An 18,970-nucleotide genomic window follows, 5' to 3' on the forward strand; every position below is an offset into this window, starting at 1 on the left:
GGGTCGACTGTGAAATGTCGTCAACCTTCGAAGCGCGCGGCGAGTTGAACGAACTCGTCCGAACGCGCGTATGAAATGTGATTGATAAACAGGCACGCTTGCAGTTGAGATTAGCGAAAATATTCACACATATTTTTCACGTTATCATTTTTTTTGTTTTTTCGTTTTTACGTTTTGAGAGTGGCGTGTTCTTTTACGGTAGTCCCTACGTTGTTATGGCGACAACACAGTACGTCCCACAGCTGCTATTACGTGCAAGTAACGCCAGAGGGCGGTCACGTGTAAATTTTCAGTCAATTATTACGATAGATAGAAAGATAGACAGACAGATCATTTTCCAGTAATAACTACACAAGAAAGAGCAAGTTAACATTTAAAAATCTTTATTTTTCCTATGGCATTAGAGAACACTGAAGAACAAAATCACAGTGTGAGAACTTTCAAGTGCAAACAAGTGTAATGTAAAAAAACAAAAAACTCTGTCCTTGATGAGTACTTGTCACCCTCCACATGGAAATGTATACTGTGAAAATTCATCTTCAACAATTAAAGAAAAGAAAAGTGCAACTCCATCTTTGTCTGCGGTACAATCAAATAAAATATGCATCAAGCTGTTTCTCCTTAAAGTTATCAACATAAAAAAAGATCCACATCTCAGTTTTATTTCAAATCTTATGTGCCCAAATCCTGTAAGAAAACATAAATGTTGAGTATTTGTTCTTTTTTTTCCAACAGTAGGTGAACAGCTGTGGTATCAAATAAGCTTGCAAAATCTTTGAACTCCAGTACCAAGATCAGTCGCCGTAAGAGCGACAGTGCCAACCAAAGAATACAGAATAAGGACTTGCATACACTGATAATGCCACATTACTCAAACTGATAGTTGTTCCTGTAAATGATTGTGGCTAACATGCCAAAAAAATGACATTTGATTTTTGAATATAGAAGTTAGACAAAAATAAATGTGTCCTTGATTTCTTCTACTGTCAGTAACCAGGTATGTAAATGAATAAAAAAAACAAAGCTTCCCTTATTCTGGACTGAGGCTGTCTCAACAGCAGTACTACAGTACTACAACACTGTAAACTGTCAGGGAACTCCTCATAAGGCCAGTCTTCACTGCCTCCAGTGTTTGAACATGACTTATCTTCTGTATCTTTACCTTCTCAAGCATTCTGGTAATTAGGTATAGCATAGGTAATGTGATTTGTGTACTAGTCCACAGTAATAGGGTCTCCGTCAGCATGATGACAGACCTTTCACAGCTTCTCCTCATATTTCTTCTCTCCTAGAGTAGCTCAAAGCCAGCCTGGCAAACATCCAGCATTCTGGCTTTCTACCCATTTACTGCATTTGAGTCGTGTGTCGTTCCACTGAGCCCCAGTTGCTACGGCGCCTGTGTTTCCGGGTGCATTAGCTGCTGTACTACCATGTCTATATTGACAATGGGACTGAAGTATAATGCCCAGTAAAAGAAACAGTTGCACACAAACTGTGGGACGAATGGCCACAGCAGAGCGAATGCAAACCCCTGCGATAGCATCTTCCACAGATGGTTCCACATCTTGTCTGGCAGAGCCCTAAACAAAGAAAAGAAAAGAAAAAAAAAGTTAACAAGTTAAAAAAGTTAACAAACATGTTAGTTTTGCCTATAAACCATGAGGACACCTCCAACCCTACCCTAAGAGGAAACCTCTATTCTTACAGTATAGTGTTTAATTATCAAGGGATGTTTAACATCTAGTCCTAGTAGGCATACTGTTATATAGAGCAATGAAACTAGAAAATGCTCACATTTAACAACCTAAAAGCAAAGAGAGCTGGTTTTTAAATGAACAACAATTGAATAATCGATTATCAAATGAGTTCAATAATCACTGTGAATACTGCAGGTGCAAGGTTTTGATTTGAAGGCTTGGAGAGAAATGCATGAAAAAAAAGAAAAGAAAAAAAGGGAACATGAAGAACTGTGTGTACCTGATCCTGGCTCTTGTCAACAGTCTCCACAGTGTACAGCCTTCCAGCACAGACAGCAGCATGGCGTTAACAATGATGAAGCGGGACGTCCAGTAGTGGACATCCAACCAGTCCCACGCAAACTCTGCTATAAGCTGGTACGGAAGCAGGAGATACTTCACCAGGAACTCCACCCACTGCCGCCAGTTTGGCTCCAACTGACAAACACAGGGACATCATAGAATATAAGAAGCTGGTGTGTGGGCACTTTTTGTAGTACATAATTTTGTTAATTTGGATGTGCAGGCTATTGTCATTATCATAAACATCTTTTAATTTCTAGTCTTTGAATTTCCTGAGAAATTGATAGCTCTGATAATTTCTTTCTCTATCCGTTACGGCTGGATTTAAAAGATATTATATTTGCTGTGTCACACCTGTGAGTTGAGGAAGCTGCTCTCCACCGAGTGGTCGAGGTGCGCGATGGCTGGGCAGCAGGTGTGCAGGAAGGGCAGGAAGGTTTCCGCATAGTCGAACAAATACAAGTAGAAGAGCGTGAGACGAGGCGATCGCTTCAGCGCGTACAGCAAAAACAACGACTTCCCAGCGTTGGCCGCCTGATGGAAAGTGACATGAAGACACACAGTGTTGTCACTATACATGTAAGACATATAACAAACTAACTTAGTGTATAAGAGGGTGAAACTTTTCCATAACATATACAATAATGGGTTAACAAACACAGCATCAGGACTGACCTCACTGGCCAATCACAATATGTAATCATCCCTCATTGACCTGACCTGAATCTGTAAGGGTTATTATCTGTGTGCCACATTAGCTTAAGCTACCCCTACAAACAGAAACTCCGCTTACACTGCAAAAAAAGAATTTGGGGCAATAATCTAGGAACTCACTTTGTATTCCCAGAGATTTTGTGGAGGTTTGACCCCCAGAACTTTAACTCTGTCCAGTTCAGCTAAGACAGCTCGTCGATGGGCATGACTTTCAATGTTGTAAGGCAGCTTTAACAGCTCCTCTTCGCCCAGCATTAACAGTAACCTGAAGCAAACAAACAAACACAACAATGCATGAACAACAAGTCACGTGTTTCCATATTTTACACTGCATTGTTTTGCTGACTGTTGCCAGAGTGGTCATTTTAATCCTAACCATTAAACATTTGATTAACATCTTGTTCAATGATACATTTGAAAGTAATGAGGGAGGGATGAGTTGATAAGATACTCAGGATCAGCTTCAGTTGGATAATGGTCAAATCATTGGCTCAGAAAAACGAAAAATATAAACCCTAAATATAGCTTTCACAAAGCACAGTGTGTAAGAATTGTTTTCTTCTTTATAGAAGCAGAAGGTGTTATAATTAGGTGGCAAATGCATCAGTTTAAATGTTTGCTTAGTAGTTTACATGGTGTAAAAAGACTATTGGACTATACTGGTTGTGGTATCTGTATCAGAATCATCATGATTTGCCAAAATCAAATCATAGAATATCTTGTTTAATCAACTCAATAAAACAACAAAACTGTAGAACAACTTTAGCAGTGTGCTCACAATTTACCTTTATCTTTTATTGTATCTGCATTTCAAAAATGACGACAGGAAAATGAGGCCAGTAGTCCAGTGTTATGTTATATTACCTTCCATTGACGTTTTCCTGCTGGAAGGCTTCACTGTAAAGCTGGGCCCAGGGCCCCAGGTTTTCCAGCCAGGACACCACTTCCTCTGCCGTCCAGTGAGACACTGGTTTAGTGATGAGCAGGTCGTGCTGCTCCACCACACCGCTGCTCCAGTGATACACCATCACCATTACCTACAAACACATGCAATTGTTTTCCTTTTCTATTCCCACATATGTGTTTTTTATATAAATAATTGAATATATGTGTTTGTAAAGTTTGCAATATATTACTACCACTATTACTACTGCTTCAATAATTACACATTTTCTGCACACGGTGCCAAATGGACAAAACAAACATGTTCTCTCTAGAATGGGTATAATACATACTGCTGTCATACAAAAAGCTGTATTTTCATAAAATTTTATTCATATTTATGCTGTTTCTATATTTGCACAGGTCTGCTGGGGTGAAGCCACAGTGTTGCGACTGCAAAGATTTATGGGACAGAAATGATCTCCTTCCATTATGAAAATACTGGTCCACTGTATCCTACAGACTAAAGGAAACAAGAAAGGGAGTTTTCCCTAGCATGTAGAGAATTCAACCATCTCATTTTTTTTTTATATTAAACTTCAGGAAGTCAGGAATATTTTCACACAATTATATCTATATAATAAATAGTTCCTGTCTAATAAATAAATCAGTCACCATATTAGTCCAAACAATCTTCTGTGCTGCAATACTAAGGCTCTGTTATGTAGAATACCACTGCATTAACACAAGGTGAGGTTTGTCATTTCACTACAAAGGTTTATTTGATGTGATTTTACTGTTGTCCCATACTTACAGCCACAAAGGTGAGTGCAGATAAGACACCAGAGAAGAAGAAGCCCGCTCCTTTGTGCTGGTTTGTCCTGGATCTGCCCAAGTTGTCGCCATATCTACAGTAAAAGCATGTAGATGTAATATTGAATGAAAATAGGGCTTTGATTGATTACAACAAATACAATAGAACCACAAAGGTGGGTCCAGGTGAGTTCAGTCATAACGTTGACATCGTCAAAGCGGTGTAATTTTACACATCTGAGGCCTCTTGCCAAGAGAGTGACGTAAACTGAGACACTGTCAACTAGAGTTGAAGATTATACAGCTTCAAAACTACATTAGTCACAGTGATGAGGAATCTCTGGAATCTGTGACCACACTGACAGGATGTTGCATTGTGGGTAATGGAGGCACAATATTTTCACTTGGAAGAATGCATTAAAAAAGACCTGGGTACTTTAATCATTATGTGGTCATGGGAAGATGTGAAACACAAGAAAGACAAAGAACTAAAGTGGCTAATAATGTTTTTGGTTCTGCTCCTTAAATTCTGTTCTTTTTTGTTTAAAACCGCCTGTCTTTAATTTTAAAAGTATACCTCTAAATTGATGGATTTCTAATGTACACTAAACTGACAAAGCATTCAAAATCCTTTACAACAAATCCATGTCTACTATGTAGTTTGTAGTGAATACCTCTGGAAGGCCAACAGGCTGCGGGAAACTTTTGGGTTTGCCTGGACTGCTGCTCTTCTCTGCTGAATGACGTCACTGAACAGCTTTTCAGTGGCATCCCTAAGAAGAGAAGAATCATGTTCACACAAAGGATTAATAGATGATAACAGCAGTGTTGGTGGTGTAGGTAGTTATGTAACTATCAACCTAGCTGATGATGATAATTCCTGGCTTCTGTCAGAAGAACATTAAGCGTGAAACTAGAACCTCCACAGTTTGTGGGAGTTCTGATAAAGCTCTTTTCACATGGTATGGCTGGGGGCCTGTTCAAACACTCCCATCAAGCCCCTGAATTAAAGTTAATGTAGTAGTGTTAACTACTTTTATCACTGGCTGTTGCCATGTTGCTCCACTTTCTGTATGCACCGTCTAACACACTCTGCAGAATCATTTGATAGTGACTTCATGACAATGCAGCAGTAGTGACTTGATTATACTGTTTGTATTCAGTGGAAATGATGGTGTAACAAACCTCAGCAGTATGTTGACTTTAGGAAAACCCTCCCATTTCTCCCGGCATTCTGGACACTCGTTCTTGCGTGAGGATTCCCACCACAGAGCCAGACAGTGGCGACAGAAGTTGTGGCCACAGGTCAAAGTGGTGGGGTTCACTAAGATGTCATAGCAACAGTGACATGAGAACTCATGTTCTGTGATGTTGCTGGTGGTTGGTGGCTCAGAAGAATTGGTTAAATCAAGGGGGTCGCACAATGATCCTCCCTGTCTGTCGTCTGATGACTCCCACTCCATCTGCTGCAGGATAATGGAAAAGAAGAGAAACAAACTTACAACCAAAAGGTTGTAAACTACTACTGTAGGATGACTGTCCAGGTCGCACATTCATGTTTCTACAGTTGCCCAGGTTGCACAAACCAAACACTGGCTCATCAGACAACTTTTCACATCTTTACATGCTTGCTTCAATTCCATATCTCCTTAAACATCTCATTCATGGTGGTCGCACTACATCCTGAGTCTATTTCAAAGTTCTTTCTATTCACTTCCACATTTATCTCAAATGGCTTGAATTTCAGTATTAATGCTTCTGTTTTTAGGCAGGCTAATGTGAATAATTCCTCTTCTTGGTCCCATCCTCGTCGCCAAAAATGTAGTACCTTGAGGGGTTCCACAAAGTAAGCGACACTCTAGAGTATCTGACACTGTTTATTCAGGAATGTTACACCAGCAGTTACATTATCACTCCAACTTATTCTATCATGTCTGTCTTACAATATTACCTATCATAGCTACTATAACCATGAAAGGTACAAAGGTCAATGGTGGCCTTCAAAGATAACGTCAAACGTCATCAAAGGTCCATGATACAACAAAAACTTCCCCCGCAGCTTCAGACTTTGACTGCAGCCTTGCACTATGTCAGGAGAGGTCACTCTATCTGAAGCTTTGAGTAATTAACCCATTTTCGAAACAATTGGCTCAGGTTGTTTGGTCAGCGCTTCACAAAAGGTTAATTTGCCCATCACTCCCATGAACAGACACTGCATGAATATACTGTATGTTGGAATTACTTTGGTCATGTTGCTATTGAAGAAAACCATATCGTCACTGAGTTTTGCCAGCTCCACTTTGCAACCTCGCCATTTAATGCCACTAACCTAGAGAATTGACTTTTGTGACAGATGTTTAATTCTATTTGTTCATTTGTTTTACTTATAAAGAAGAAAAATATATTCAGTTCCAGAAGTTAAAAACCAACAGTTTCATTCAAGTGATAAAAGATAATTTAGAGAATGCAAAATTCATACATGCGTTTGATATTATACTTCTACTTTCACTTTCTGTTATTGGTTCTTTTCACTTCTTCCACCACAGTGATTTCATTATGTAGAGGCAACTAAACATTAATAATCTAATTTCCAAATTGCGCTAAGATTTACGTTAGTTTGTATTAGTGGTTTGTAAGAAAGAAGGCATGTTATTATATGTATAAGAAACACACAGTTGACACAGCTAACAGTTGGCTCGTCAACACCACCATTAATTTAAGTTATGAACGAGGACGAAAGCCTGTCAATAACGACAGTTTGGTCATTAGTGGGTTTTACATTTTGATCGTAACGTTACTATCGCTAGCTGTCGCTGGTTAGCTTGTCGTTAGCTACAAGCTAGGTCAACAACAGCATTCAACACTGCTATACTGTGCTGTTGAGCAAAGCGGAAAATCACTTTGTTGACACTATAGTTAGCTAAATGCACTGTCTTTGGGTCTAAATGTGTCAACGTTAGTTAACAAAATAGCAGCTCAGTGCGTGAGTGCTAAGTTCGTTTTGACGCTAACAACATCCATGTTCAGTGCTGTCATACCTGGCCTCAGGAGTGTCCTCCTCTGACAGGTGACGACATTACTCTGAGGTTAAGTGTCTCTCAGTCTGGTTCGGTGCTGTTCGTTAGTTAAACTAACGAGTTCACCTCGAGTTAGTTAAACTGGCCATAAGCAGGCTGTAGAGCAAATTCATGTCTCTGTCACCGATGCTGCTGCTACTGCTGCTGACGCAGTCGCACAGACACGCACACGCGCAGGTATTCCTCTAAGTATGGGGTTCCATTTGTGCCAAAACATATGTCGCCACGGTCTGTGTCTACTGAACATATGAGAAGACGTTTGGCTATGTCTATTAAATGTTAAACGATGTGTAGTTGGGCTATGTCGTTATAGTGTGTTGTTGACAGTGTCTTAACGTAGTTACTACGTGTCGTCTTGATGTGTCGTTACTATGCGTCGTATGACAAAGACGTTATGCCTGACTACCGAGGTGGCATCGGACGCCCCTTTCCCGGCTTACCCTTTGCGGTCGGCGACACTAATTTATTTTTCATGCATCATAGCCTACTGACAAGAAACAATCGGAATAAAAGTCAAAATATATAAGTATATACTTTATATAAAAGTATTATACAAATACAAGGTCAGTGTTTGTATCAGAAAAGGTAACAAAAATTGAATACACATACACACCTCACCTGTCTATAATGATCACATGACCCTCCTGTCTGCAGGTTTCCAACATATGGTTAGATCTCATTGAGTCTCGTTGTCTTCTTCCTCGGGGGCGGTTGTCGGACACAGTTGATTTCTGCCATGTGGCTGGGTTAGGGTAAGCTGCTTCAGTTCAAAGTTCAGAACACGTCCTGTCACTGATCCTAGACTCGAATTCAGGCCTTTTACTTGTGATCATAGTAGTGACCATGCATTTACAGCCTCTGGTTGGTTTGTATTTGAATGCAGTACGTTCTTCAGTGTGTTTGTGTCACGTTACACATAAAAAAAAGATGACAATCACTAATCTGTGCACAATATAGATGTCTCTGACAAAGTTGCACCCACTTCTTTATGCTCGATGTATGAATCACAGATTCATTTTTTGAATGTCATTTAAAATATATACACATAAATTATAAGGAAAAGGCTGGGGGGAAAAATCTGTATATTTTTTCTCAATCAGAAAGCACTATATACATTACATATTTGAGCTACTGTGTAGAGGTTTGGGAGGAAACACATACAAAAGCAATATTCAACCAATATATAGAATGCAGAAAAAGGCAATCAGATTCATAAATAACGCAGGATATAGAGATCACACAAAAACATAAATCGGATAAAAGAAATATACAAAATACCATTTTTTTATGAATCTGAAGAACATTTAATCTGAGAATATTGAGAACATTGTATAAAATTATCTATCTATCTATCTATCTATCTATCTAGATATCTCTCTATCTATCTATCTATCTCTCTATCTATCTATCTATCTATCTATCTATCTATCTATCTATCTATCTATATATCTATCTATCTATCTAGCTGTACATAGCCAATATTTTTAATGAATCTTCAATTCAACTATATATACTGTTGTTTTGTTCTTTTTTGTGTCTAAGTTTTTTTTTTGTTTTTTTTTTGTTTTTTTAGAACTTTTTATTTATTTCACATAAGTAAAACACATGAAGATGTACCCAAAATCACATCAACGAAAATACATATAAACATAATAACAAATAAATAAATAAATAACACACACATAAAATGAATACAAATCAAAAACAAAGAGGAGGTATTTAGAGCTCTGGAAATGCTTGTAATATTGGTGTCCATTTTCTCTCAAATCTTTCTAATTTCAGTTGTAATCTAGCTGTAATTTTTCCATAATAAAAACCTTTTTTATTCTGTCTGTCCACTGCATTATGGTGGGGGGATGTGGCTTCAACCAATTAATTGTGATAATGTTCTTTGCTATCAAGAGCAGCACTAAGTAGCTACATTCTCTGTCTATCAGATCCTCAGGTACTATCCCAAGTATGTAAAGGGTTGAGTCCAGATGTAGATCAATACCCAGAATTCTTTTTATTTCTTTTTTCACACCTCTCCAAATGTGTCTACGTTTTAAACTGAGCTTCACTCATTTTTGGTGGAACAGGAAGTTTAAAATAATGATTGTGTGCCAAAGAAAACTTTCCCCTCTCCATTACACCCTCAGTCTATTTTGTTCCGTATTCTGCTTCAATATCCAATTTCTAAAGTTTAACTATAGAGTTTTTATTTATTTATTTATAAACCTTTTTTTTCACTGCCCTGGAGTTTTCTGAAGAACCCAAGCTCCTCCATTTCCATTACGATCCAACAGGGGGCGGTATACCGCCTTCTTGCTAGTGACCTGTCATCACCGCTGAAGAAAATAGGGAAAAATACAGAAGTGGTGGCGCAAGACAGTTTAGCTAAAACCCAAACAGTGCATGTAGTCAGTGACAGCGGCTGGAAATAAACCACCGTCACTCCTGCTCGTCCTCGTTTTCATTCCCATGACTTCCGTCAAACCGGGCGGCCACATCATCGCACTATGTTCGAGGTAACGTAGCTGCGACTCGGACTAATTCTTCACTGTACAGCCGCCTGCCTGTCGCTGGCTGCACGTAGCTTAACTGTGGGAGCGGTGTGAGGTACATTCACTGTATTTACCTGCTGATCAATAAAAAAGTGTCTGGTGACTCTGCTGACATAACATGGTTTAAATATCCATTAAAAACTCCCCCCAACCTTCGCTGCCAAGATTTGCTAAAACTGCAAAAACACAGTGATAGAATAGCTTGAAAGCTAGCTAGGCGTCTGCTCTAAGATAATTAGCGTACGCTCTCTGCAATGATTTATTCTCTGCTACTGTGTGTCTCATTTGTTTTGTTTTGTGTTTGTTTGTTTGTTTTTTTGCGGGTAGTGATGAAAATTCCTGCCTGAGAACACATCTCAAAATGTCAAGGCAAAAAATGTGAGCTAGCTTAATAAAGCAGATAAGAAGCAGACGTATTTGAAAGGCTGCAGCCCACTGACTGTGACGTTATTGTTTTTAATGTGTCAAATGTGAATTAATAATTCATTGTATGGCTGCATTAAAACTGCCATTTTATAATGAACGTGTGCTCTCTCCTCAATTAGTCTAAATATAGCTAATGTGTACCTATACATGGATACATAAATATTCGGCATTTGCCGTCAAAAGTCGATTTTAAGAGGATTTTGTAGTACATTATAAGTTGCATTGTTTTGACCCAGGTGTACCTAATAAACGGACTACTGAGTGTAAACAGGTGAGGTCCCTGTGTCACAGCAGACATGTTTTAGCAGGAAAGGCACAGGTGTTATGGACCACATTAACAATGGCTCTGTTCCGTTCATATACGCCAGGATAGTTAAACAGTGAAACCAGCATGCACCCTGAAACTGAGGAAGCTAAATGGAACTCAGCCGTCATTACCTGTGGGTCACCCACTGTGACCTGTCAAAATGTTTGCCATGCAAAGGGCCTATACTGACTACATAACATTGTACAAAGAGTCGAGTATAATTTGTGTTGTAGTCAAGACCACACTAACTCAGACCAAGGTCATGACCAAGTCCAGATTGTACTGAGATGAAGTCAAATTGATCAGGCTTTAATCAGTAAAAATTAAGTTTAGTATCAACCACCACAAGTATATTTGTTGCATTATGTTATGTGTAACCAAAATCAGATAACATGTGTGTTCAAATGTAGGCAAAAAAAGATTCAAATACAAAATATACACAAAATTGCAGCTATATATGAACATATGAAATTATAAATTGATTGCTGCAATATAACAGATTATGTGTAATAGAATACAATAGACACAACTGTGTTGTAGTTATGCAATGGTTAATGTTTTAGAAGTTTGTTTTTTGTCCTAATTATAATCTTCACGCTGCAAAGCACCCATGCTGATGGTGTCTGTGCTGCTCACCACACCGAAAAACCCCCACAGGGCACTAGAATTTGACATGGTTGTACATAACATTACAAAAATACTCGAAGTAAGCAATAATAAAGTAATGTCCTGTCTGCATTTATACAGTCAAAGCAACCTAATTCAAAGGTCATACATTTTCTCACGAAGGTGGAGGTGTATTAACTTCTCACCACCTTCTCCTGTCACGTCTCCAGCTTTCTCACCCAGGTTAGAGAGCGGTAGAGTAGGTTGTGTATCGTGGGTTAGGGTTAGTAAGGGTTAGGGTTAATTTACGTAATTTACAGTCATCTCTGTTACCATGCACACAAACACACACAGAGTCTTCTCATCTTCCCATTCTCCCTCACACTCCCAATATATCAGGTGTGCACTAAATAATAAGAAATTAAATGTATGACAACAGGACTGGCAATTTGAGTCACATTTTTTTACAAAGGGACTTGTTTCATTCTGTTGTCATGAATGTGGTTTTACAGATTTTATTTCATTCTTTGTAGAGTCAAAATTTACATGTTAGCATTTAACCTGTGTTTTTCTTCACTGCTGCTGTTCAATACTTCATACTTTAAGTTTGGTTTCTTGCTGCATATACTGTACATTGTGTTTCACAGTCACTAATCACATGAATGTCTGTGTCGTTTTTTTTATAGGATCCTAAACTCCAAGATTCCTTTGCACTGAGTCTAAATGAAAATTATGATGACCAGAATTTGTCATGTCATGATCGGAGAAAAGCGCCAACGAGTTCCGATTACGGTTGCGAGGCACCAGGGATTCAAGTAGTCATCAAAGAGGAAGAGGAAGAGGATGGCTGGACTGTGAGGGATAATTGTGAGTGGGCAATCTTAAACACCAGCATCACCTTACTACATGACATACCCACATTTATTCTGTTGTGATTCGTTATTTTTGCAATTTTAAACACAGATGTGAGCTACTGCTCAGGCAGGGAAACAGAGAATACTTGGCATCCTCACTTCAGAGCATGTGGGACAGAAAGCAGTGATTCATACAGAGTAAAAGGACAACAAAGACTTAATTTGGTGGAGAAATGCTCAGAGTTATGCTCCCTGTGGCCCGAGCTCGTCTGCCAGAAAGGGGCAGCAAAGACACGCACTCTTTGACTCTGATGCCAAATCTGAGATGTCGTGTGCATATGGCACTGCCCTGAGACTCACGACTGTGAATGAGTGCAATAACACGGGAGAGGAATCTTTCTCCTGCCCAGTGCGTGAGATGACCTCCAGCCACAGAAGGAACATGAGCTTCCATCGGAGGAGACCTGCTGATGATGGGTGTTACGCTCCAGACCAGAGCCGGGATGTAAATCGAAACACATCTTTGACAACTGAAGCAGAACTACATGAGACCAAAATATCAGCACTTTGCCAAGCAGTGTGTAGAAATACCTTTATATTCATAACCCCCTTTCTCTTATTTGGTGTTCTTATCATCTTACTTTGATGTGGTCACCTAAAGAATCTACATACTACTTACACTATATGGACAAAAGCGTTTGCTCAGTATTGTGTCAATCAGGCTTTGGACTAGGCCCCTTCTCTCCAATGAAGGGCAATATTTACACTTCAGCATACCAAGACATTTTGGACAATGTTACGCTTCCAACTTTGTGGCACCAGTTTGAGGAAGGCCCTTTTCTATTCCAACATGACTGTGCCCCAGTGCACTAGGCAAGGACTATAATGAAATGGTTTGATGAGTTTGGTCGGTCTGGAAGAACTTGACTGACCTGACCTCAACCCCATCGAGCACCTTTGGGATGAACTAGAACAGAGATTGTGAGCCAGGCCTTCTTGACCAACATCAGTGCCTGACCTCATACATGCTCTACACAATGACTGGGCACAAATTCCCATAGAAACACTTCATCACAATCTTGAGGAAAGTCTTCCATGAAAAGTGGAAGCTGTAATAGCTGCAAAAGGGGGACCGACTCCATATTAAAGTACTGTATATGTATTTGAATATGTCATTACAGTCCCTGTTGGTGTCAGGCGTCTGAATACTTTTGTCTATATAGTGCGTTTTTTGTTTGCAAATGCATTTATTGTCTGGTCTCAGATTGTTTTGAGGGAATATGCTTAAAAGATGATTAACTCCCTCTTTTTTAAATTCCATGTTCTATATTTAGGATTCGCCTGAGCGCAACTCTCCGGTGACACAAGAAATCAAAATGGCATCTTCAAACATGGAGGGCCAGACGCTCCGTTTGACTGTGAGGTTACAGGCAGGGGAGGCGGAGGAAGAGGAGGACGAGCAGGACGAGCAGGATGAAGAAATTGGAGGATTTATCAACTCTGACGGAGAAGTGGTTGATTGGGATGCCAGTAAGTTATTCACTCAGCAGCATGTTTACTGAAAGCCATGACTTCACACCTTTACTCACTGAAGGAACTGCTCTTGTTTGCCATGGTATTTGTAGAGATCATTTTCCTTGTTTTGTTTGCTCTGACTTTTTTTCTTTATCTAGAATTCAACCTGAACCAATCACCTTGGTTTTTACAGGTCCAGACCAAGGCTCTGATCACACAGAAAGTCCACACCAGAGCAAGGTAATTTGGTTTTATCTCTCCAGTTTGACAAAGACGATATAAACCAGTGTTTCCCAAACCTAATATTAAATACTAATATTTTGAGATTGTGGCTCTCTGTCCTGTGAAGCCCCTCCCACTAGACAAATTCAGACAGAAGCACACGCTTCATCCGTGACAGATTACCAGGGGCAATCTCTCAAATCTCTGAATCATAGTACTAATATTGACAAGCGTTTAATTAATCATTGTCGGTGGAAACACACCCTCTTGTCTCTCTAAATTTCAAGTTTCCTGTCATGAGCTAAATTTCCTCAGGGCTGGAAATTGCATAGAAGAGGAGGAGGAGTCTGGTTCTTTCCCTAATCACTTGATTTCTGTTATGCTGAAAGGTTATTATGAAATTATTGACCAGTAATGCAAAATAATGCCAGTAATGCCAAATGCCTTGGTTAACAGAGGAGGGATTATTCTGGTTTGCTGCCTGGTAGAAAAAACAGCCAAGATTATAAATTAACTGTTGCCAGCAGCAGAGTAAGACAGAATAGTTTTTACTCTTTACTAGAACTTCCATGAAATGTATTAATCTCCGTTTGCTAATGTGCTGTTACTCATGGAAGGTTTTGGGACATAACGCTGATATTTGAAATGATTATGATCACAGGATGTCAGCTTGTCTGAGTCTCGTCTGCAAGGCCAAAACCACAGATTCAGCAGTAGTCCAACACTCATCATGGAAGTTGTGGGGGATGAGGATGAGAGGGAAGAAGAGGAGGGAAGAGAGAGAATAGTAAAGATGGCAACCATTTCCCCTCTGAACTATGGTAAACAGTAATCATAAGGGATACAAACTGTTCAGGTTGTAAATAATAGTTCATGTCTCAGTTTTGACGTGATCCTTTTTTCCATAGTGTCGGCGGGAAAGAAACGCAGAAGAAAGAACAAAGTAGCAGAGAAAACAGTGGCACCACTTAACGTCTCAGATGCAGAGAAACAAGCTCCTGCAAATCCTGGTGAGTGAGTTGAGTAGAGTGGGACACTTCAAAAGTGAAATATTTTATTCTTCACTGGGTGTTCATTATTCATCATCATTGCTTTTCTTACGAAAGATTCCTCTTTTTTCTGTCACAAAGTAAAGAGAAGAAGCAGAAGAAAGATTACAGAGATTCCACCGTTATATGCAGACCTGGATTCAGAGCCTGAAAGTGAGTGTTCCTCTTGATTTTAGACTTTTAGACATTTATTTATCTGAAATGATAATTATGTGTTTTTTAATTATAGTGTCAAGGCGTACCAAAAGAAGGAAACATGTCCCTGCCATTGTGGATTCGGAAGAATCAAACTCCAAAACTGTACAACGTGTCACAGGTAGAACAAACTTCAAAATGTTTCATCAGACTCTGAAATGGCTCTTAAAGCCCGGCTAGTGTTAATATCAGATATTAACATGAGTTTTAAATATAACGAGTTAAATTAACAATATTTTTCATTTAATAGCAAAGCAGAAGAAAGGCAGAAAAAAGAAAGAAGCTAAACAATCAGCTGAAGGAGGAGAAAAGAGTGGTGTTTCAGTCGGTAAGAGCAACTAACCAGAAAGGTGTCCATTACCCAGGGAAAACAACTGACTGCATTTAATTTAGATTATTTTATGAAGTTGATTTATACCATATGTGTTAAGTAAAGCAACCACAGTCGCACATCCTCATTGATTACATAATCAATCTGCCATTAATTTGCTGGATTTATCAATTATTTCATCCATTAATTGCAGAAAGTGGTGTAAAATGACAATCATTGTTTCCCCAAACCTCAAATATTCCATTAAATTCAATTAAACTTATAGAGTTTGCAGTCACAGAGGAGCAAACAACCTTAATATTAACTTTTCTCATCAGAATCAGCTTTTTTGGCTAAGAATGATTAGCACAAATTGAGCAAAATGTGTTCAAGGATGGGTTGAATACAGTTAGATAACAGCGATGCAGAAGTGTGTGCGCTGTACTGCACAGTAGTATATATATATATATATATATATATATATATATATATACTACTGTGCATGTATATGTATATATATACTGTACATATATGTATATGTATATATGTATGTACAAACAGACTCAGAAACAGCTTTTACCCACAAGCCATCACTGCACTGAACACAAACAAACACTGATACACACACACACACACACACACACCCAAGGACATTGTGCATATACTGTAACAACACTGTACATACTACCTATTTATCTATTTTATATCCTTTGCGCTGAACATTGTTCCTTTGCACTGAACATTGTTCCTTTTTTTACCTGTACTTTTTTACGTACTTGACACTTGGTTGCTGCTATAATTTCGTTGTACTTGTGCAATGACATTAATTTTTTGATTTTTGATATACTGTATATATATATATATGTATATATATATATATATATATATATATATATATATATATATATATATATATGGATAAAAGCGTCTGCTAAATGACATGTAATGTAATGTAATATATATATATATACACATACATATATATGTATATATATATATATGTGTGTGTGTGTATTTAAATATTTATCTGTGTATGTAGCAGCTAATTTTTCATAACCCTGTAACGTCATACTCAATTCTTTTTTTCACTCAGGGAAGAAGCTCCCTGGCAGAAAGAGGCTCCGTTTTCCAGTAGAAATCCCCCCTGAGCTCTTGAAGAAGCCCAAAGAAAAGATAGAGTACCAATGCTCAGTGTGTGGCAAAGAGTTTCCTCATGCCTATAAGCTAGAGCGGCACGAGCTGATCCACACGGGAGAGAAACCATACTGCTGCTCCATCTGTGGCCGGGGTTTTAACCAGAAGGGCAATCTCAAAACTCACTACAAAGTCCACTTTGGTGAGTTCTCTTAGAAGATAACTAGGCAATGTCATCGCTGGATTCAAATGTTGATAGGCTATACATCTGTTCATAGAAATGCAGGTGCATTAATCAATCTCTCTCATTGGGGTGATCGTAGTGCGTTGTCTTTCCACTACTGTATGGAAAAATGGACATAGTTTCCCATTGTGAAGCCTCAATATTTGCATCTTGATGGCCAACATGTCAGTTTTTTAAGAGCTGAAGTTCACAGACGTCAACTGCAATCAGGCTCCTATTTGATACCAGCTGTCAGTCATGCTGGTGTTTAGTCATGTGTACTGTGCTTTATTTTATTTTCCTTTTAATGGGATAATAATTTACAAAATGGACATCACGTTCTATTGAAGAAGACCTGAAACTAGAAAACTCTTACTTACTGTATGTTTTGCAACCAGTGGAGTCGCCCCCAAATGAATTCTTTGTGGTTTAGGAAAGCAATCGTTATAACAGACAATTTGGCAACATCTGAGAAACATCTGAGAAAAGGGTAACACAGTAACATTGACTGAGACCAAGACAACGGTGAGTAAAATGAGTCTGGCAAGATGGAGACCTTCGAAAAGTGGTATTGAGACCAATACAAGTCTTAAGCACTTGAGTACCACCATAGAAAACAAACTAGAACAGTATCTGGAATTTTGCCACGGTGGCTGCTGGAAACATTCTAGAAAATGTCCAGAGCGACATTCCAGACAATATCAGTAAATGTTTGAAATCAGCACATGTTGATATTAGGACATCGACTAAAACATTGTTTGTCTCTGCTTTAACTGTGTGAAGGTCAAAAAGGTGTTGCGGACTTTGAAGAAGAGTTGAATCCCAATGCGTCAGAGCTCTCTGAATACTTGAAGTCTCTGCCGGGGGAGTCCAAGATCAGATCATCCCTCCATTGCCTTGAATGTGGAAAAGACTGTGAGAGCCAGTCTGCTTTGCAAGCACATCACATTACTGCACACTCACAGACTGCAGTTGAATCGGACACTGTCGAGCACAACACGCCACAGCCTCTCCTCTGCAGCCGCTGTGGCATTCAGTTCACCAAAAAAGAAAAGCTGGAAGAGCACATGAAAACACACATCAAGGAGAAGCGCTTTGCTTGTCCTGACTGTGGCAAGAAGTTCATTAATGAGAGCTACATTCAAATACACCAGCGCATCCATACCGGGGAGAGACCATACCTCTGCTCGCAGTGTGGCAGAGGCTTTCACACATCTTCGTCTCTCAAGCTGCATGAGATGCAGCACTCAGAGGAACGGCCGTTTGCTTGTTCCATCTGTGGGAAGACGTTTCGGATGAACTCTTACTTAATGGCACATTACCAGACCCACATCATCGACAGACCTTTCATTTGTAGCGTCTGTGGGAAAGGCTACTCTCGAATCGAGGAACTGAAGGTGCACCACAGACTTCACACTGGGGAGAGACCCTACGAGTGTGGCGAATGTGGAAAGAGCTTCATTTACCGCCAGGGTCTCCGACAGCACCAGCGCACACATGCTGGAAGACGCATGGGGCCAACCAGGCAGCTCGGTAGACCGAAGCAACAGGCCAGGCTGGACATCTAACAGTCGCACTTGTTATGCAGTTTTTGTTGATAACTGTGTTTGGAAAATGTGACAGTAAATTGCGCTTCTTCCTTCCTTCCTTCTTTCTTCCTCCCATTCCACTTACCTACAATATAGACAGTAACATGTCTGAAAATAGCCGTTACAAAATCAGTGTGAATTGCCTAAAAATGATGTGGCACCTTACTGTGTTGTCTTTCCACTATTAATGTTATGTATTCTCTCATAGCCCATCTGTACAATTTGAGTGCCTTTGTATCCTGCATGCCAAATACTAATACTTAATGTTAAAAACAATTATGCACAATATCCTTGTTATTTTAAAATCCATGTTGATGGAATACAGATGTTTTTCAGAAATGCATCTGGGCTGTGTTTCTTGCTACATTTAAATATGGGGATAGTCAGCATGTGACCATTATTTGACATACAGCAGTAAAGGTATAACATAAAACCATACTGAGCACAAACATTATTTATGCTCCATGTCTTG

At 39.2% G+C, this 18,970-nt stretch overlaps 2 protein-coding genes across 6 annotated transcripts; one reads left to right on the forward strand and one right to left on the reverse strand.

Annotated features, from left to right (window-relative positions):
* Positions 1-366: 366 nt before the first annotated feature.
* On the reverse strand, positions 367-8,273 carry LOC122771091 (bifunctional apoptosis regulator-like). 3 transcript variants are annotated; one of them, XM_044028427.1, is made up of 9 exons: positions 8,144-8,273; positions 5,634-5,914; positions 5,123-5,221; positions 4,450-4,543; positions 3,618-3,790; positions 2,874-3,018; positions 2,394-2,573; positions 1,978-2,174; positions 367-1,580 (listed from the first exon to the last, which is right to left on the reverse strand). In XM_044028427.1, the coding sequence occupies exons 2-9, from the start codon at positions 5,909-5,911 to the stop codon at positions 1,388-1,390; spliced, it is 1,359 nt and encodes a 452-aa protein (XP_043884362.1). In that variant the 5' UTR covers positions 5,912-5,914; positions 8,144-8,273; the 3' UTR covers positions 367-1,387. The 3 variants fall into 3 exon arrangements, with proteins under 3 accessions (XP_043884362.1, XP_043884363.1, XP_043884361.1); XM_044028428.1 differs by having other exon boundaries at positions 8,139-8,273; XM_044028426.1 differs by lacking the exon at positions 8,144-8,273 and adding an exon at positions 7,487-7,711.
* Positions 8,274-9,827: 1,554 nt separating this feature from the next.
* On the forward strand, positions 9,828-18,841 carry LOC122771672 (zinc finger protein 2-like). Of its 3 annotated transcripts, none has more exons than XM_044029374.1 (12): positions 9,828-10,123; positions 12,094-12,274; positions 12,371-12,838; positions 13,596-13,791; positions 13,970-14,016; positions 14,660-14,819; positions 14,907-15,008; positions 15,129-15,200; positions 15,277-15,363; positions 15,493-15,570; positions 16,646-16,888; positions 17,693-18,841. In XM_044029374.1, exons 3-12 carry the CDS (start codon positions 12,587-12,589, stop codon positions 18,475-18,477), a joined length of 2,022 nt encoding a protein of 673 aa, XP_043885309.1. In that variant the 5' UTR covers positions 9,828-10,123; positions 12,094-12,274; positions 12,371-12,586; the 3' UTR covers positions 18,478-18,841. The 3 variants fall into 3 exon arrangements, with proteins under 3 accessions (XP_043885309.1, XP_043885308.1, XP_043885310.1); XM_044029373.1 differs by having other exon boundaries at positions 9,828-10,032; XM_044029375.1 differs by lacking the exon at positions 12,371-12,838 and having other exon boundaries at positions 9,830-10,032.
* The last annotated feature ends 129 nt before the right edge of the window (positions 18,842-18,970 follow it).

The sequence above is a fragment of the Solea senegalensis genome, linkage group LG6, assembly GCF_019176455.1.
Source record: "Solea senegalensis isolate Sse05_10M linkage group LG6, IFAPA_SoseM_1, whole genome shotgun sequence".
Lineage (NCBI taxonomy): Eukaryota > Metazoa > Chordata > Actinopteri > Pleuronectiformes > Soleidae > Solea > Solea senegalensis.